Source organism: Salvelinus sp. IW2-2015, linkage group LG4q.1:29, assembly GCF_002910315.2.
Source record: "Salvelinus sp. IW2-2015 linkage group LG4q.1:29, ASM291031v2, whole genome shotgun sequence".
Taxonomy (NCBI): domain Eukaryota; kingdom Metazoa; phylum Chordata; class Actinopteri; order Salmoniformes; family Salmonidae; genus Salvelinus; species Salvelinus sp. IW2-2015.
This window is the reverse complement of record NC_036842.1, coordinates 39,274,193-39,296,230: the sequence shown is the minus strand read 5'-3', so window position 1 is coordinate 39,296,230 and position 22,038 is coordinate 39,274,193. Positions and strand designations below refer to the sequence as shown.

Here is a 22,038-nt window from a genome sequence, read left to right as displayed (position 1 = left end):
AAGGAAGATGCTGGCTTGTATTGAGCTGTAAGTGAGAAGCAAGCTTGGGCTTTCAGTGGAGAGAAAGACCCTCAGTCCCAGAAGTACCTTCAACAGTGTCCCAAGGAAAGGAAAGTATCATAAGTAAAGGAAATAAGTAAAGGAAAAAGGGATTTTATTCTGAGAGCCTAGTGCTTTTACTAGCTATTACTTCAGGTACTGTAATCTTTTATGTCCTCCATATTCTGCTAGCTGCAATAAGCAATCCCTTACCTGCATCTCACAGGAGGCTGCTGAGGGGAGGACGGCTCATAATAATGGCCGGAACGGAGCAAATGGAACGGCATCAAACACATGGTTGAAATATTTGTTACCATTGCTCTTATTCCGCTCCAGTCATTAGAACGAGCCTGTTCTCCTCAATTAAGGTGCCACTAACATCCCGTGCTGCATCTTCAATTCCTCCTTAAGCAACCATTTTCAGGGAGAAAGGAAATTGTATTCCTGATTGTTGAACTTTTTTTATTATCTTTTTGTTTCTTGCTGAAAACCATTCTTAGCTTTGTGTTTTGGAATTGTTAAAAACCTGTACTGACTGTTGGTTTCAACAATACCTAGCTGTAATATAATGGCAAAGATAAAAAAGCAACATAATTATAAATGGACACCATGCATCTTTCCCTCAAGTGATATCAATTGGAGTGGCTTCGGATGATATCTTTCTATAGAGACAGACAAGGGAGACAGAGGCTCAGCGCACAGGCATGATTTAGATTGCATTTAGAAGACAATAATCAATAGCCATTCAGAGGGAGGGTGTGTGTGTGTGTGTGTGTGTGTGTGTGTGTGTGTGTGTGTGTGTGTGTGTGTGTGTGTGTGTGTGTGAGAGAGAGAGAGGTCAGTATTTGTCGAACACACTAAAGAGACAAGTGATGTGTGTTTGAAGGAGTGCGCCACGGGGCCTCTCTGGGCCTGTTTGGGATAGCATCTCCGCCTCCCTGATAGAACAAAGAGAGCGCCCGGGGCCCATGCAATATGCATGGCCCTAGTTAACCTCCTATCATGCAGCCAGGCAGGGAGCCGCTCCTCAGTCAGGGCTTAAGTGGTTGCTGGCCTCCCAGCCCACCCTGTGTTTTTGTTTGCTGAGCTGAGGCCTGTGGATTAGCCTAGCGCACCATCAAATACCCAATGGGGAATTCTCAGTGCATTTACTGCCTTAGCGTAGCATGCTTGCTAGCTCACTGTATACAGCGTCTCACTATCATTAGATGAGCCATCTCATGGAGTCTTCCCAGGCTCACGAACCCCCCACTGGGGTTTCAACATGCCAAATTCGTACATTATGTGTTTAAGTGGACGTGAAGGAGTGAGCTGTTGGCTTTATGGCTACATCACTCCTTGATTAAGAAGTGGGCATGAGTAAAGGACATGGTGCATAGGGTAGTGTGTTTTTCACCTCTTCTTTAAAGGGCAGAGGGCATACTCTACTGTGCTGTGTGTTTGGCCACTGTTTAACCTTTTCACACGTACCAACAAACAGGTGTGATCATTCTACAGTGGTCCCTGCAGCATACGCTCAAATCGGTTTGATTAGAACGCTTATTTCGAAAGTCCAGTTTCGATTGACGCAAGTCAGCATATGAGCTAGCCACACTGTTTTTTCACAAAAACATTTTGCGCGAAAACAGTCCTTACAAAGTTATGTCCTGAATGTGACAAGTTTATTTTTGGATGCAATGTTCAGACAGTCACAGAACTAGCAACAGCTTACACAATCATCCAAACCTGAAAATATAAGCTACATTAGACCTACCGCTAACTAAGAAAATATTGACATAACACAAGCGGTCAGATTTAGTTAACTCTCGGCTGACAGAAACCACAATATTAATTACCTAATAGCAATTACTATTTATAATTCATCACATCACGGGTAAGCTCAACATTGATCAACATCGAAATAATTGAGTAAAACACTTTCTAGAAATCACAAGTAATCCGACGATGGGTAGTTTGTGCGCCGCCATGTTTGTTTTTCGCTTCAACCAAAGATAATAACAGGAGACAAGATGAGTTTGGTCTGTTTGAAGTATGCATGTTGAAGGGGGTATGTCGTCTACAATCATTCACTTCCATTCATTCACTTCCGGAAGTTTACCTGAAAGATGAGTGAACCATTTGGTCTGACAGACGTTTACGTGACACCTAGAATGCATTGTATAATGTCAACAAACGTGGCGCCACACATGGCTGGCAAATAGCTTAGGATTAGCTCATTATAATCAGTAAAACCATCAAAAAAGTATATTATACACATCATAGCTGTCCATTACAATCTATGCAATAATCGGAATGCATTATTTGTCACCAGTACTTGAAAACGTGAAATAAACTGTAAATACATTATGCTCTGTACATACAGTACCAGTCAAAAGTTTGGACACACCTACTCACTCAAGAGTTTTTCTTTATTTTGACTATTTAGTGAAGACAGCAAAACTATGAAATAACACGTGGAGTCATGTAGTAACCAAAAAAGTGTGTGACGTGGTGAGGTTGGACACAGGTGCAGAGAAGAGACCAGATGAGGAATCAGTGGTTAAGGATAAACATGATACTTTACTGAGAAATGGTAGCTGCAGGATCACAGTACACTTGAAAAAAAAACTGTGTCTCGAAAACTCACTCAGGACACGACCACACACTGTAAACAATTCAATCTTCTGCAAAGGACAACAGACAACACACATCTTTTAACAGGGAAATCATAATGAGTAAATAGGACACACCTGAGTGTCGTCAATGTCTGTAGGACGGTCTCTGCCACCCTCTGGTGACAGGTGGAACCATGACAAAGTGTATTTTACATTTGAGATTCTTCAAAGTAGCCACCCTTTGCCTTGATGACAGCTTTACACACTCTTTACATTCTCTCAACCAGCTTCATGAGGAATGCTTTTCCAATTGTCTTGAAGGAGTTCCTACTGTACATATGTTGAGCACTTGTTGGCTGCTTTTCCTTCACTCTGCGGTCCAACTCATCCCAAACCATCTCAATTGGGTTGAGGTCAGGTGATTGTGGAGGCCAGGTCATCTGATGCAGCACTCCATCACTGTATTTATTGGTCAAATAGCACTTACACAGCCTGGAGGTGTGTTTTGGGTCATTGTTCTGTTGAAAAACAAATGATAGTCCCACTAAGCGCAAACCAGATCAGATGGCTTATCACTGCAGAATGCTGTGGTAGCATTACTGGTTAAGTGTGCCTTGATTACTAAATAAATGACTGACAGTGTCATCAGCAAAGCACCATCACACCACCTCCTCCATTCTTCACGGTGGGCATCACACATGCGAAGATCATCCGTTCACTTTCTCTGTCTCTCACAAAGACACGATGGTTGGAACCAAAAATCTCAAATGGACTCAAATGACAGATTTCCACCGGTCTAATGTCCATTGCTTATGTTTCTTGTCCCAAGCAGGTCTCTTCTTCTTATTGGTTTGATTGGTTATCCTCTGCAGCAGAGGTAACTCTGGGTCTTCCTTTCCTGTGGCGGTCCTCATGAGAGCCAGTTTCATCATAGCGCTTGATGGTTTTTGCAATTGCACTTGAAGTAAAACTAAATAGACTGTAAACTCTCCTTCCAGACTCACATTAAGCATCTCCAATCCAAAATTAAATCTAGAATCGGCTTCCTATTTCGCAACAAAGCATCCTTCACTCATGCTGCCAAACATACCCTCGTAAAACTGACTATTCTACCGATCCTTGACTTCGGCAATGTCATTTACAAAATAGCCTTCAACACTCTACTCAGCCAATTGGATGCAGTCTATCACAGTGCCATCCGTTTTGTCACCAAAGCCCCATATACTACCCACCACTGCGACCTGTATGCGCTCGTTGGCTGGCCCTCGCTTCATATTCGTCGCCAAACCCACTGGCTCCAGGTCATCTATAAGTCTTTGCTAGGTAAATCCCCGCCTTATCTCAACTACCTCATCCCCATACTGTTGTTTTTTTATTTTGCTCCTTTGCACCCCAGTATCTCTACTAGTACATTCATCTTCTGCACATCTATCACTCCAGTGTTTAATTGCTATATTGTAATTATTTCACCACTATGGCCTATTTATTGCTTTACCTCCCTTATTTGCACACACTGTATATATACTTTTTCTATTGTATTATTGACTGTATGTTTGTTTATTCCATGTGTAACTCTGCGTTGTTGTTTGTGTCGCACTACTTTGCTTTATCTTGGCCAGGTCGCAGTTGTAAATGAGAACTTGTTCTCAACTAGCCTACCTGGTTAAATAAAATTACAAATTAAAAAGTTCTTAAAATGTTCCGCTTTGACTGAACTTCATGTGTTAAGGTGAAGACGGACTGTAATTTCTCTTTGCTTATTTGAGCTGTTCTTGCCATAATATGGACTTGGTCTTTTACCAAATAGGGCTATCTTCTGTATACCACCCCTACCTTGTCACAACACAACTGATTGGCTCAAATGCATTAACCTCTCTATGGTAGGTGGGACGCAATTGTCCCACCTGGCCAATAGCCAGGGAAAATACAGAGCGTGTCAGGGATTGTGTGCAGAGAGGTAGCGGAGTCAAGCGCAGGACACAGGTGTTGAGCAAAACAACGGCGTTTACTCAAAATACAAGCAAAAATTCCTCATAGGGAATATAACAAACACACATGCACCAACAACAACCACTAACGAAACAAACAATCACGGACAGAACAGAAATGTATGCCAGAGGGTTAAATAGGGAACATGATAGGGGAATTGAAACCAGGTGTGTGTAATACAGACAAAACAAAACAAAACTGAAAAATGGAACGGTGGTGACTAGAAAGCCGGTGACGTTGACCGCCGAACACCACCCGAACAAGGAGAAGGGCCGACTTCGGCGGAAGTCGTGACAGAGCGCCAAATTCAAATAAAATTATATAAAAATCAAACTTTCATTAAATCACACATGTAAGATACCAAATTAAAGCTACACTCGTTGTGAATCCAGCCAACATGTCAGATTTCAAAAAAGCTTTTCGGCGAAAGCATAAGATGCTATTATCTGATGATAGCACAACAGTAAACAAAGAGTAGCATATTTCAACACTGCAGGCATGACACAAAACACAGAAATAAAAATATAATTCATGCCTTACCTTTGACGAACTTCTTTTGTTGGCACTCCAATATGTCCCATACACATCACAAATGGTCATTTTGTTCGATTAATTCCGTCGATATATATCCAAAATGTCAATTTATTTGGCGTGTTTCATCCAGAAAAACACAGCTTCCAACTTGCGCAACGTCACTACAAAATATCTCAAAAGTTACATGTAAACTTTACCAAAACATTTCAAACTACTTTTGTAATACAACGTTAGGTATTTTTAAAGGTTAATAATCGATCAAATTGAAGACGGGATGATCTGTGTTCAATACAAAAAGAAAACAAACTGACGCAACTTTTCTGGTAATGTGCCTCTCTCAAACAATTTACTTCAAGTGACTCGTATTTAAGATGGCCGTACTTCTTCACTACACAAAGGAAGAACCTCAACCAATTTCCAAAGACTGGTGACATCCAGTGGAAGCGGTAGGAACTGCAAACAAGTCCCTTAGAAATCTGGTGTCCCAATGAAAGCTCATTGAAAAGACAGTGACCTCAAAAAAAAAGTTCTGAATGGTTTGTCCTCGGGGTTTTGCCTGATACATGAGTTATGTTATACTCACAGACATGATTCAAACAGTTTTAGAAACTTCAGAGTGTTTTATATCCAAATCTACTAATAATATGCATATCTTATATTCTGGGGATGAGTAGCAGGCAGTTGAATTTGGGCATGCTATTTATCCAAAAGTGAAAATGTTGCCCCCTACCCCGAAGTAGTTTTAAGAAGGAAAGAAATTACACAAATTAACTTTTAACAAGGTATACCTGTTAATTGAAATGCATTCCAGGTGACTACCTCATGAAGCTTGTTGAGAGAATGCCAAGATTGTGCAAGCTGTCATCAAGGCAAAGGGTGGCTACTTTGAACAATGTCCAATATGAAATATATTTTGATTTGTTTAACAATTTGTTTCGTTACTACATGATTCCATATGTGTTATTTCATAGTTTTGATGTCTTCACTATTATTCTACAATGTAGAAAATAGTATAAATAAAGAAAAAACGTTGAATGAGTTGGTGTGTCCAAACTTTTGACTGGTACTGTACATACATACAGACATACATACTTCATGCTACAGTAGAAACGACAACACGTTATGCAGAAATTAAGGCACTTACTTTGATAGGAATGCATACATGTGCAAAGCTATTATTTATAATTAAAACAACAATGGAAAATGTGCCAGTTAGTGCAAGACTGTGCACATGTCTGCATACTTGATGTGCAGAAAAAATGTGCAAGGGCTCTCCTCTTCGGAAAAGTTGGTCCGGCTCAGTAAGGCCTCAAACATAAATTTTCCGCAACTGTGAAATGGGCTACTTCTATGTCAGTTAATGAGGAGGCGAAACACACCTCAATTCAAACTGTTGTTAGAAAATACAATTCGTTATTTGAAATTAACAAGTTGAAACAGTCTATTAATAATTAGCAGGCTGTTAACTGTCCTGTTGCGTAATAATCACATTTTAGAACAGTGAGTGCATTCTGACATAACGTGCATAAAACAACTCACGCTGGGGCGACCGTTAGAGATATTTGTAACTCACATATGAAAAGGTTATCAATTGATTTTGTATAAAATAAACATCTTCCAAATAAATAGCAACTCCCTGCTCCTGCCCTGACTTTTCCTAAATATTTATATTTTATATTGCTCAGTTGTCTGATTTTTTTAAATCGTAAACAGAAAAGTATTTGAGGCTGTTTTTTGCATTTTCTTTATTTTACAGCTATTACTAACTTAAGGGGCCACGACAAATTAGCAAGATGGCACCGGAGGGTAGAGCTGCCATCTTATCGGCTCTTAACCATATTTTGTTTGCTTTTTCGTGTTGTTCGTAACTTGTTTTGTACATAATGTTGTTGCTATCGTCTCTAATAACCGAAAAGAGCTCCTGGACATCAGAACTGGGATTACCTAAAATTGGACGGGGAGTTCTTCTTCAATAAGTCGGACGCGAGGGATATACTACAGACACCCGACCAGGCCCAGATCCCCGTGATTCGCTGGAAAGGGAAAAGTAGGTTTCGCGGAAAGAGATCAGGATGCCTCGTGAGGATCAGACAATGAGTGGCTAATTTGCCCTTGCATTCCATTCTGCTAGTTAACGTTCAATCGCTGGGAAATAAATGGGACAAACTGAAAGCACGTATATTCTACCAACGGGACATTAAAAACTGTAATATCTTCTGTTTCACCGAGTCGTGGCTGAACGACGACATTAAGAACATAGAGCTGGTGGGTTATACACTCTATCGGCAGGACTGAACAGCAGCCTCTGGTAAGACCTGGGGCGGGGGCCTATGCATATTTTTTAAACAATAGCTGGTGCACGATATCTAAGGAAGTCTCAAGGTTTTCCTCGCCTGAGGTAGAGGTTCTCATGATAAGCTGTAGACCACACTATCTACCTAGAGTTTATCTGTATTTTTCGTATCTATCTACATACCACCACAGACAGAGGCTGGCACTAAAACCGCACTCAATGAGCTGTATTCCGCCATAAGCAAACAGGAAAACGCTCATCCAAAGACGGCACTCCTAGTGGCCGGGGACTTTAATGCAGGGAAGCTTAAATCAGTTTTACCTAATTTCTATCAGCATGTCACATGAGCAACCAGATGGAAAAAAAATCTAGACCACCGTTATTACACACACAGAGACGCGTGCAAAGCCCTTCCTCGCCCTCCATTTGACAAATCTGACCATAACTCTATCCTCCTGATTCCTGCTTACAAGCAAAAATGAAAGCAGGAAGCACCAGTGACTCGGTCTATAAAAAAGTGATCAGATGAAGCAGATGCTAAACTACAGTACTGTTTTGCTAGCAGACTGGAATATGTTCCGGGATTCTTCCAATGGCATTGAGGAGTACACCACATCAGTCACTGGCTTTATCAATAAGTACGTCGACTCACGGTGACTGTACGTACATACCCCAACCAGAAGCCATGGATTACAGGCAACATTCGCGCTGAGCTAAAGGGTAGAGCTGCCGCATTCAAGGAGCGGGACTCTAACCCGGAAGTTTAAAAGAAATCCCGCTATGCCCTCCGATGAACCATCAAACAGGCAAAGTGTCAGTACAGGAGAGGACTAAGATTGAATTGTACTACACCGGCTTGCAAACTTTTACAGACTACAAAGGGAAGCACAGCAGAGAGCTGCCCAGTGACATGAGCATACCAGATTAGCTAACTAACTTATATGCTCGCTTCGAGGCAAGTAACAGTGAAACATGCATGAGAGCATCAGCTGTTCCGGATGACTGTGTGATCACTCTCTCCGCAGCCGATGTGAGTAAGACCTTTAAACAGGTCAACATACACAAAAACGCTGCGCTGACCAACTGGCAAGTGTTTTCACTGACTTTTTCAACCACTCCCTGTCTGAGTCTGTAATACCAACATGTTTCAAGCAGACCACCATATTCCCTGTACCCAAGAACACTAAGGTAACCTGCATAAATGACTACCGATCCGTAGCACTCACGTCTGTAGCCATGAAATGCTTTGAAAGGCTGGTCATGGCTCACATCAACACCATTATCCCAGAAACGCTAGACTCACTCCAATTTGCATACCACACCAACAGATCCACAGATGATGCAATCTCTATTGCACCCCACACTGCCCTTTCACACCTGGATAAAAGCAACACCTATGTGAGAATGCTATTCATTGACTACAGCTCAGCGTTCAACACCATAGTGCCCTCAAACATCATCACTAAGCTAAGGACCCTGGGACTAAACACATCCCTCTGCAACTGGATTCTGGATTTCCTGATTGGCCACCACCCAGTTGGTTGGGATAGGTAACAACACATCCGCCCCGCTGATCCTCAACATGGGGGCCCCTCAGGGGTGGGTGCTCAGTCCCCTCCTGTACTCCCTGTTCACTCATGACTGCACGGCCAGCACGATTCCAACACCATCATGAAGTTTGCTGACACAATTACCGACAATGATGAGACAGCCTATATGGAGGAGGTCAGAGACATGACTGTGTGGCGCCAGGATAACAACCTCTCCCTCAATGTGATCAAGACAAAGGAGATGATTGTGGACTACAGGAAAAGGTGGACCGACCACGCCCCCATTCTCATCGACGGGGCTGTAGTGGAACAGGTTGAGAGCTTCAAGTTCCTTGGCGTCCACATCACCAACAATCTAACATGGTCCAAGCACACCAAGATAGTCGTGAAGAGGCCACAACAAAAATCTATTCTCCCTCGGGAGACTGAAAAGATTTGGCATGGGTCCTCAGATCCTCAAAAGGTTTTACAGCTGCACCATCAATAGCATCCTGACGGGTTGCATCACTGCCTGGTATTGTCACGGTTCTCTAAAGTAGAACTCAGAAGCAGACCAGGACAAGGAGAGTAAGACGAAGGTGAGTATTTATTTACAAGTTTAAATGTAGTGATAGAAAAATCCAAGTAGCGGAGCGGGCAACGGAGGTGAGTTGATGGAATTGAGTAAGCCGATCCAAGGAAGTAACTGAAGTCACCGACGACCAGGTAGGGATGGGATGAGTGTTCCCGGGTGAATGACTGTAGACAGAAAAAACGGAGGTAAGTTCAAGGCAAGCAAGACGTACAAAACAACAAAACAAACTCTATCAAACTGGAGGCTGATACGCTGGCACAACATACTGTTCATGGCTAACGATCCGGCAGGGAATGGATGTCAGGTCAGCGCTTATGAAGTGGAGGGGTGATGATCAGGACCAGGTGTGCAGATAGCTGATGGGATACAGGTGCGGGTACTCAGAGATCCTCCAACTAGCTACGTCGCCCGGCAACCTGACAGGGTGCGTTCCAGGACACCGGAAAAAACACTCCAGGACAGAACACAGGCAAAAACAGACTCAGGAAGCGAGATTCGTGACAGGTATGGCAACTGCTCGGCCTCCGATCGCAAGGCACTACAGAGGGTAGTGCGTATGGCCCAGTACATTACCGGGGCCAAGCTTCCTGCCATCCAGGACCTTTATACCAGGTGGTGTCAGAGGAAAGCCCAAAAATTGTCAAATACTCCAGCCACCCTTGTCATAGACTGTTCTCTCTGCTACCGCACGGCAAGCGGTACCAGAGCACCAAGTCCAGGTCCAAGAGTCTTCTAAACAGCTTCTACCCCCAAGCCACAAGACTCCTGAACACGTAACCAAATGGCTACCCAGACTATTTGCATTGCCCCCCACGCTGCTGCTACTCTCTGTTATTATCTATGCATAGCCACTTTAATAACTCTACCTACATGTACACTGGTGCCCCCACACATTGACACATTGACTCTGTACTGGTACACCCTGTATATATCCCTGCTATTGTTCTTTACTGCTGCTCTTTAATTATTTGTTATTCTTATCACTTACCTTTTTAGGGATTTTCTTAAAACTGCCTTGTTGGTTAATAAGGATCCCCCCCTTTTTTTCAATTTTCGCCTAAAATGACATACCCAAATCTAACTGCCTGTAACTCAGACTCTGAAGCAAGGATATGCATATTCTTGGTACCATTTGAAAGGAAACACTTTGAAGTTTGTGGAAATGTGAATTGAATGTAGGAGAATATAACACAATAGATCTGGTAAAAGATAATATAAAGAAAAAAACAACCGTTCTTTTGTAAAAAAAATTGTACCATCCTCTTTGAAATGCAAGAGAAAGACCATAATGTATTAATCCAGCCCAGCTGCAATTTAGGCCACTAGATGGCAGTAGTGTATGTGCAAAGTTTTAGACTGATCCAATGAACCATTGTATTTCTGTTCAAAATGATGTATCAAGACTGCCCAAATGTGCCTAATTTGTTTATTAATAACTTTTCATGTTCAAAACTGTGTACTCTTCTCAAATTATAGCATGGTATTCTTTCATTGTAATAGCTACTGTAAATTGAACAGTGCGGTTAGATTAACAAGAATTTAAGCTTTCTGCCAATACCAGATATGTCTATATCCTGGAAAATTGTCTTGTTACTTACAACCTCATGCTAATCGCATTACCATATGTTAGCTCAACCGTCCCGTGGACGGGACACCGATCCCGAAGAAGTTGGGCTTGTAAGTAAGCGTTTCACTGTAAGGTCTACACCTGTTGTATTTGGCACATGTGACAAATAATATTTGATTTGATTTGAGCCGAAGTGCGTTGGTACCCAGGCGCTAATGCATCTCTCTCTTCACTGAATGAATGTCGTCAATGGATGAATGGGCGATAGGAACCAGATAGAAACAGATAATTGTGCATGTGACTTCACAATTTAATTTGAATGAATTGAATGATGAGGAGGTGGTGGGTGAAGGGGGTGATTGAATTTCAATGATCTGAATGATGAGGGTAAGGAGGATGATTGTATATTGAACAATAGTGTAATAAGAGAGCAGGTTCTACAGCTAACGCAAAGAGACAAATTGCCAGCACACTCTACAGTTTTCTTTGTTTATGTGACATGCAGAGTTGCAGCACATCAGAGATTGTACTGTCGCTCATGCACACAGAAAAGGAAACAGTACGTGGGACATGTCTATGGATGAACTCAAAGCATTTATTGCACACTTGTATGTCCGCGGGGCATACGGCAGAAAGAGTATGGATTTGGAGTCATTTAGGTATCCAGGGCAGAAGCGCCTCCTACTCTCCCTCTTCCCCACGCACCACAGCTTCAACTCAGGAAAAAGAAGACACAATGTCAAGTCGGCAGGTGCACACGGAACAAGGCCAAAGAAAACTGTACAGTGGAACCGATTTGTTTGTGGGGCTTGCTCACGCAAAGCCCCGAAGCTGTGTGCTGACTGTGGATCCAAAGCATAAAGAGAAGACGTGATTAATTAATGCATAAGGGCACAATACAGTGACCGATACAATCAACAAATTACTGTTTTTATTTCTTGCCATCGTTATATTTCTAACAATTATTTCTTCATGCAATTGATCTGTTACAATTGTTCATGCGCTGGTGCGTGAAATAATTTCACCTGACTGGTTATATTATTATTACATTTTTCGTTTCTGCTTTGTCAGAAGCTGTAACTGAACTGTTTTAATTACTAACTCTATTACTAATCAAATCTACACATAAAGTTGATCAAATGGATTACACTGTGATTGTTTATTGTAAGGGAAACAAAAATAGGCTATAGGCTTATGTTTTTCTCGAGGACTTTGTAGAACTACTAACTATTGTTAGATTTTGAAATATATATATCTCCACAAATATTTCTTCATGCAATTCATCCTTTACCATTGTTTATGCAATATTTATCAATCCTTGGTGCTTATGTTTGCGCACCTTGTGGGTTGATATGCATCTGATGCGTATGCTAAAGGACGCGCCCGGCAACGTTCTCAACATTCTCTAGCGGCTACTTATAGGCTGAAAGGCCAGGCAGTTTTAGTGTTATGAGAAAATGTGTTGTATTAAAGTCATTATCACATTCTGATGATGTTTTAGCACGTCTAACTGGAAAACATAGAGCAAAGCACAATATGATTTGTTTTTAATTGATATTTTAATGCACATATTAAATAATTTTTATGCAATGAAACTGTAAAATGTGTTTTAAAAGTACTTTTAAAGGACAATGGTATCCTGGTTCATATTATATAATACAAGTCCATATTACTTTTTTAAAAATACTTTGAAACCAATAAGACACTTCGAAACCAATAAGACAGTTCATAGTCTTGTCTTTTTGAGGAAGCAAATTACAATGTCAGCTTATACAAACTAACTGAACCATACACATGAATGTAACAGTGTTTCCATTGTACTACAAGTAAGGAAACATAATATCCAACTTCATCATAACTTCAAATTCTCACGCTATTTGACTTTTATTCTACAACTTTTTATTTTAGCACTCCACGTTATAGTCTCATTGGCATTCCCTGAGCGTCCCCGGCAAAGTGATGTACGATAATAATTCATGATGTGAGCACACCTGAGAGACAGACTGACAGAGTGGGGGAGGTTGAGAAATGACCCTGTCTGTGGAGTGGGCTATACCGCTGTGAGCCGGGCCACATCCATCTCCGAACAACCTCTCTGTCGCTTACTTTGGGCTGCTCCGCTCCTCCACACACTGCACTGGAGTAAATAGCCCTTGTCCAGACGTATCATCGTTCCTCCGAGAGACTCTCAGGTCTACATATCTCACTTTAATTGAACTCTTGATGCATTGTGAACCATCGGGGAACAGCACACCGCTTGGTAATTGAGGCGCTAGATAAATAGTCGCTTCCTTCTGTGTTTTTTTAGGGATCGTTTTATGATTTTTTTTGGTGCCGAGGAAACAACGGAAATAGTATTCTCTCTCATTTTTTGTCTCGGTGGCACAAATGGGGCAGAACATGTTTAGATGGGTCATACAAGTCCCCCGGGGTTTGGGGATTTTCTGCCTAGTAGAAGAAACGTAGAAATGTGCCTGGGCCACACTGCAATCCACACTTGCTCCATCTCATATTGATTTTCAAAGGGGGGCTATGCAAACCATGCCATTACCAATTGTAAACTGGAGTGCTCTATTTTGAAAGATTAACTGGAAAGATACTTGTCCAACTTTTCTCATCTGTAGTCCTTTGTGCTTTGCCTCTTACCGCCTGATTCAGCGGTGATACACACTTTGAAAAAGGGCAAAGCTTCTGTTGTATTTTCTTTTTCAGCCGGGAATTACACAACTGCTTCTTCATGCTAAACATGACAACATTTAATGACGGCGAGGGGAAGCCCATTGAATATGGCCCAATTGATCTGCTGTGACTAGGCTTTGCAATTTACATTGTAACTGCCAAGATGTATACCATTGAATTCCAAATCGTTTGCACATTAAAGCCCTCAGTCATAGCCAGTAAAGAAACGAAAGTTGAGGAAACTACTGAACAAAGTGTTTTCATAGACCTGCTCTCATTCAAATGTGTTTGTTTGCTTTTATCTTCCCTGTTTGCATCTACAACATACAAGTGTTTGTTTCTCACGCTTTGTATCCACCCTTTTGAAATGTGAAAACTTTTAACACTTCTCACATCTCATTGCTTTGTCCCCCCCACAGCCCTTGACCCCAAGCAGGAGACGGTCGAGGCATTGATGCAGCGGTTTAAGGAGAGTTTCCGTCCTAACACGACCATGGAGATTGCCCACTTTCAACACGTCACACACAGCTCCTCCACAGGACGCAAGAGAGGCCCAAGCCACACCAGAGGTAAGACAACAGCTCATTAGTCACTGTTCTATTCAGTATGGACACCTTTTATCAACGAACAGAGAGCATATTTCTGTCAGGTTTGACATCCAGTATGTATTCAGTGGGACAACAATTAATGAGTCACTATTCTGTTCAAATGCAAGAGCAGCATAATTGGCTACATATACAGTCCAAGCACATGTTGAGGATCCTTTGGCTTGTCAGGGTTAATGTCACATGCATGACTCCAGACCTTCTCAGGAACATAAATTCAGATCTTGGCCGTTGCTGTGCACTCAAACCTTCTTTTAATCATGGATGGGTCTTTTACGGTCATGTATGATTAAAACAGGTTTGAGTGCACAGCAACGGCCAAGATCTGAATTTATGTTCGTGAGAAAGTTGGAAGTCAAGCATGTGACATTAGCCGTAACAAGCCAAAGGATCCTCAACATATGACCGTAGAAGACCCATCCATGCCATTGACATGACACCCTACTGGAAGAGACTGACTGGCCACTGTGGAAATGTGAGACATTAACCTTGGACAGCTAACCTCTTGCTCTTGACTACATACCCTATCACCCTCACACCACCTTCTCTACACTCAGTGGCCAGTTTATTAGGCACCCCCATCTAGTACTGGGTCGGACCCTCCTTTGCCTCCAGAACAGCCTGAATTCTACGGGGCATGGAAACGTTGCTCAACTGGTAGCAAGGGACCTAACGTGTGCCAGAAAAACATTCCCCACACCATTACACCACCGCCACCAGCCTGTACCGTTGACACCAGGTAGGGTGGGGCCATGGACTCATGCTGCTTACGCCAAATCCTGACTCTGCCATCAGCATGACGCAACAGGAACCGGGATTCGTTGGACCAGGCAATGTTTTTCCACTCCTCAAGTGTTGGTGATCGCGTGCCCACTGGAGTAGATTCTTCTTGTTTTTAGCTGATAGGAGTGGAACCTGGTGTGGTCATCTGTTGCAGTAGCCCATCCGTGACAAGGATCAACGAGTTGTGCACTGTGCGATATCGTTCTGCACACCACTGTTGTACTGCAGCGTTATTTGTCTGTTTGTGGGTCACCTGTTAGCTTGCTTGATTCTTGCTATTCTCCCTGCAGCTGACTGGATGTTTTTTGTTTGTTGCACCATTCTCAGTAAATCCTAGAGACTGTTGTGCATGAAAAGCCCAGGAGGCCAGCCATTTCTGAGATAATGGAACCGGTGCACCTGGCACCGACAATCATACCATGCTCAGAGTTGCTTTGGTCACTAGTTTTGCCCATTCTAACGTTCAATTGAACAGTAACTGAATGCCTCGATGCCTGTCTGCCTGATTTATATAGCAAGCCACGGCCATGGCCTACTGTCTGTAAGAGCGAACAATTTTCGTGAACGGGGTGTACCTAATAAACCGGCTACTGAGTGTATATGCTAAGTGGTGTACTTTAATGTAACGTATGACACAGAGCCTAGTTGCTATAACCAACATAGCTAAGAGGAAGTCTGTCTTTGTGTTGAAAAAATTATATTTTGTTTTCCTTTACAGCTTTAACTCTTAAGTTAGAAGTCATTTTGTCATTGAGAGACCCTGAGCGAATAGCCCATGAATTATCTTAGCTTTGTTAGCAAATGTCGGCTCTGTGAAATCAAATCCTTTCATTGGATCCAGCTCTCAAATTTTCTAATCCTAGAGAGTCTCAGTGCAAGTCACTCGCAGGAGATTTCCTCTCTGTGACTCAGAGAGGAAATAAACTTTTTTCAGGACCTTTAATTACAGCTGAAAGTGTGTTTCACAGCAAAAAAGGAAGCCAGTCCAGGATAACAAACATGCTAATGGGACTAGTGCTTTTACGGAAGGCAAACTCAATTAGCCGAGAGAGGGAAAGGGGAGTTCGGCGGCTAGGCCCGGAGATTAGGCCTCGTGAGGAAATGAATTTGCAGTCAAATTATACGTGCGATGGAGAAGGCGGGAACTGGGAATGTGCGAGGCGAGAGAGAGGCTGGGAAGTACTTTTCTATTTCATTTCGGCTGGCTTGACAGCGTTTTATGCCGTGAATTAGTTCCTTTTCTGCCGTCTCTCCCCGTCTCCCCGAGCCCCACTGTACATTTGCATGTTTTACATTGATGCCAGTTTTTAAGTAGATTAAGCGTGAGAGCAGCTGTGATGTTCTCTCTCCTTTTCCCCGTCATTGTTGCTGCTGATGACTTTTGCATTGTAATGAGGGGCCATGGCGGAGACAGGCCCTTTGGCACAGTAGCACCGGGTCCATGCTGCGTGGGGGTGTCTCAGTGACACCATACAGGCAAGGGGGAGAGGACACCATCTGTGCACTTTATTAAGAGTCTTGCTGACGAGTGACACTAAATACATTCCTTAGAATTAAATTGTTGGGAGAACTGAAGAGAAACAGTTCTAGTTGTGGGACACTTTCCTTCAAATAGTTTTGTTCCTGTTCTTGTTTGCGTGTAAGCTTGTGTTTGAGAAAGAATACAGAGTAAGAGTGAGGTACCTGTCTGTATCTTGATGCCCCTCGAATATTCTGAATTAGCCCAGTAAGGTCATCATCACTACGCCTGGAATGCAAATATCAATGAAGGGATAGAGGGGGAGAGAGAGAGACCCCACTTCAGCACCAAGGACTGAGTCCAGTGTGAGTGAGAACTATACTGAATAAAAATATAAATGCAACAATTTCACAGATTTTACAGAGTTATAGTTTATATAAGGAAATCAGTCAATTTAAATAAATAAATTAGGCTCTAATCTATCGATTTTACATGACTGGGCAGGGGTGCAGCCATGGGTTGGCCTGGGAGGGTATAGGCCCACTCACTTGGCAGGCAGGCCCACCCACTGGAGAGCTAGGCCCAGCCAATCAGTATGAATTTTTCCCCACAAAAGGGCTTTATTACAGACAGAAATACTCCTCAGCACGCCCACCCCACCCCCACTCGGACAATCCCACCGCGAAGAAGCCGGATGTGGAGTTCATGGGCAGGCGTGGTTACACATGGTCTGCAGTTGTGAGGCCGGTTAGATGTACTGCCAAATTCTGTAAAACGAAGTTGGATATGGTAGAGAAATTAACATTCAGTTCTCTGGCAACAGATCTGGTGGACATTCCTTCAGTCAGAATGCCAATTACACGCTCCCCCAACTTGAGACATCTGTGGTATTGTGTTGTGTGACAAAACTGCACGTTTTAAAGTGTCCTTTTATTGTCCCCAGCACAAGGTGCACCTGTGTAATGCTGATGTTTAATCCGCTTCTTGATATGCCACACCTGTCAGGTGGATTATCTTGGCAAAGCAGAAATGCTGACTAACAGGGATGTAAACACATGTATGCTCAACATTTGAGAGAAATAAGCTTTTTTGCATGTTGTGTTTATATTTTTGTTCAGTGTAGTTGTATTGGTAAAGTTTCTCCAGAGCAAAGGGCCAGTTGAAGTGTTGTTTGGTTTAGTGAAAGACTAATAAGACTCAACCGTCAAAGGAGAGCTGACCTTGGTGCTGAAGTTAAGAAGCGCTCTCTCCACTTCTCTCTCTTATTTTCTATTTTATTAATTCAATTACGTTCAAAAGGGCATCATTGGCATGGGAAATATAGGGTTACATTTCCAAAGCAATTTAAAATATTATCTACTTGTCAAACACACACACATGCACGCACACACGCATAAGGACATCAACACACAGAGACACAAATCTCTCTCTTCAAGTTCATATTTTCTGATTATATTTCATTGTTTCTTGTCTTTCTTTCACCGTGCAGTGTTTGAGTGCTCCAAGATTGGGCTAGTTAACATTCTGCCCAAGCCACAATTTAGAGACACTCTTTGAAGTCTCTTCGCAGTTGCGTTTAGTCTCATTGAGTTTCTGTAATCTGTCCCAATTTGCATACACCTTTGTGCACCGTGTTTCCTTCTCTGAAGCTAATACTGTTTGATGTGTTTCTTATAAGCTATGCAAGTGTTTGATGTGTTAGAACTCATCTTTGGCCCACTATGATAACCTGACCTTGTGGTTATTATCCTTCTTATCTGATATTAATTGATGTTTGGAAGTTACACATAAAAGTGTTCTGTGTTTGTGTCTCTTCCCCCGTTATAGAGTGTGTAAGGAGACAGAGTGCAGTTGGCTGAATTTGCAAACGCCTGTTACGAGAGAGAGAGAGAGAGAGAGAGAGAGAGAGAGAGAGAGAGAGAGAGAGAGAGAGAGAGAGAGAGAGAGAGAGAGAGAGAGAGAGAGAGAGAGAGAGAGAGAGAGAGAGAGAGAGAGAGAGAGTGGGGTATGTAGTCTATTATCTATATTGCCTGTTCTCTCGTTAATATTTTTTTTTCACTTTTTTCTGTGTTTATTTTTTGTATTCTTAACATTTTTAAATATTTGAGAGAGAGAGAGAGAGAGAGAGAGAGAGAGAGAGAGAGAGAGAGAGAGAGAGAGAGAGAGAGAGAGAGAGAGAGAGAGAGAGAGAGATGCTAGAGATGCTAGAGTGTGTTTGATTCAGGGAGTGTTGATGGCTGGTGAATCCATTCTGTGCTTGGCTGCACTTTCAGCACCCTTCAATCTTCCCTCTAGACAATACACAGTGATTACAGCTCTGGGCCCGAAGCCGTAGGCTCTCTATGACGGGCCAGCCCACTGATCTACCGCCAGACACAACAGTGTGTGCATGTGTGTGTGCATTTCCTGTCCAGACTATTAAATCAATGGACTCATACTTCACTGGAAGTCGAGGAATGTGTTCCTAGCCATCAATGTAATTACCACACTCTGACACTGACTTGTTCCCCAGACCAGACTAACAGGATTTCTACTCATCATATGTCATGTCTCTTGTACTGTATGTCTGCCTGACTGCATAGCCCTACAGCAGTTATTCCTGTACCATATCCTCTGTCTCGCTGGATCTTCAATGGAAGTGTTGATGAGCTAACAGGAATAGGATTCATTTGACACTTACTGGTGTTAGGAGTGAAACATCCATTTTAGACGGGCCCTAACAATCCAAGGTGTCCCCAGCCTCACTGTGAGTTGCACAGGGTGTATGGGGGCCATAGGGGAGATGCAATAATGACCCAAGATGGAGGAAGGAAACCCCATGTGGCAGGTGTTAATAGCCCAAGGTGCCATCGTGCTGAGGGCTCTGGATTTGAGCCCCCATGGCGGCCAGTCATCAGTCATACCTTTTGGGATCGCATTTACCAAAGTGCTCTCTCCCTGTTCCCACCATTTACCGATTACACCCGGAGTGCTGCGTGTGCCATTTATATGGTCGTTAGCCTAAACGATCCATTAATCAAAATGGAAGAAACGTCCAGGTGAGATGGGGGTAGGGAAGAAGACCACGTTAGTGGGAGTGCTGCAACCAGACTGACCATTAAACCTCCACCTGTTCCAATGTTTTACCCTGGCCCATGTCACAGCAATTGCTGAGGACATGGATTCAGGCTGTAAAATGTGTCAGTGTGCTTTTATTGTGGCGCCCTCAGCAATATCTTTGTGGCACATCAATTTTAGAAAAGTCTTGTTTTGAAAGCCTTCAGGTTCCAAAAACTCAGATTATTGAATCTGTTTGATTGTTATACTGTAAAGTGCAACTGTGCTGCCACCTGTTTGCCAGTTTCAAAATGTGAGCCACAGGCAGACAGAAACAGAAAGGGTCTGATAGAGGGCAGAGACATACAGCGATAGATACTGAGACAAATACAAAGAAACAAGTGACAGAAACAAAGACTTGATTCACACATACACATGGATATACCTTGGACCAGTATTGGACCGAAAGTAGATTCTCTGAGCTCAGTGCAGTGTGACTGAGGAGAGAGGGGCACCCGCCTGCGGCCTCTAGGGTTGATCAAGGATCAGTGTAGCCAGTGTTGTTGCTTCCTGATATGCACTTGGCAGCCTGGGGCACTACAGCGTGGGCAACTGACGCTCCCGATACTCTCTCGCCGCGCTTGGACTTCATTCCACCTGATCAGCCCACGATAATGCCTGCCAAGACCAGACTGCACCCAACAGCCAGTTAGAATGAAGCATTGTGGAATATAATACAGTGCTGTTGCCCACACACATTCATTTAGCTATAATGTAGGGTGTTCACTCTATAATGTAGGGAAATACGGGGCAAATTCAAGAGGGCCTTACTAAATTAATGTCTAAATGTAATTTTCTTTGCCATATGTCACTATGAACCACATTCAACTAATCATTAGATTGTTCTCTACAATATTATAACCTTAAAGGGATACTTTGTAATTTTGTCAATGAGAACCTTTATATTCCTCCCCAGAGTCAGATAAACTTGTGAATACTATTTTTATGTCTCTGTGTCCAGTATGAAGGAAGTTAGAGGTAGTTTCCCAAGCCAATGCTAATTAGCGTTAGCACAATGACTGGAAGTCTATGGGTATCTGCTAGCATGTACTTAACAGTGTTGATTAAATAAGAATGTTAGTTTGTTGTGTCCATTGCTACTGTAGTTTAAACTGTCCAGCTCTTGGTTGTATCTCTTATATTTTTCAGTGTTGGGAGGTGGTAACATTTGGAGGTGTTTCCGCGGTTTGGACCAATCAAAATCAACTTGTTAACCTCGTAATTTTCATCACCAGATCCGTGGGTTTCTATTCCTCTAACATTGTCAACTGACGTTGAGAGGGGCTGTTTCACTGGCGATTTAAAGGGAACGACTGAAAATACACCATGAAAACTGGAACAGATTGTCTTCGGGGGGGCTAGATATTAATATGCAGTCTGTTAGCTTTGTCAATTAATAAATATATAGACAAATTTTCTTTGGTATTCTGCGGATTTCATGAAAAAAAAAAAAAAACGTTATCACACAGGAACCTGCAGCCACTAGCTAACTTGTCGGTTGACGGTGGAAGTTAGTGCCGTTCTGCCCGCGGAGAAGTGGAGGAGTTGTATTGACCATGGCCATAATGACATTCTATTCACTCAAATCATGCTACATTCTCTGACTAAATACTCTGTAACTTGTGAACCATATATGGAGACATAGAGTTTGGATTATTGTTATTTTGATGCAATTCTCTATTGAATTAATATATTTTTATAACCATTGAATGAAATAAGAATTTTATGGATGACCACCCTATATAATACTGCATTGATTAAATAAATTCTATTCACTGCTTTTTGTAAGCCTATATGAACTGTTATTGAACATCCCAATCAACTTCATGCCATTCTTAATTCAACAGGATTTGAGAATGAGTTATCACATCTAAATCCCTTGGATCACTGTTATCACAATGACATGTTAAGATCAAGCATAACACCTCTTAGGAATCAACAATACAATCTTCTTCAGATCAGTCCTACCAGGCTAGAAAGCATAGGAACTGTTTATCTGCCAACTTTACTCTGGAAGTACCCATGTAGACTAGAAGTACCCATGAAGACTAGAAGTACCCATGTAGACTAAAAGTACCCATGAAGACTAGAAAGTACCCATGTAAGACTAGATAGTACCCATGAAGACTAGAAGTACCATGTAGACTAAAAAGTTACCCATGTAGACTAAAAGTACCCATGAAGACTAGAAGTACCCATGTAGACTATGAGAGTACACATGTAGACCTAGGAGAATACCCATGTAGACTAGGAGAAATACCATGTTAGGTCTAGGA

General features: G+C 42.3%; 1 protein-coding gene across 1 annotated transcript in view; it reads left to right on the top strand.

Annotated features, from left to right (window-relative positions):
* The window catches only part of LOC111960926 (astrotactin-2-like), a 361,731-nt gene that overhangs the window by 24,690 nt on the left and 315,003 nt on the right, over positions 1 to 22,038 (top strand). The window contains exon 2 of the mRNA XM_070442905.1: positions 14,239 to 14,388. Within this exon, the coding sequence (XP_070299006.1) occupies positions 14,239 to 14,388 (150 nt within the window). The remainder of the gene's footprint in view (positions 1 to 14,238; positions 14,389 to 22,038) is intronic.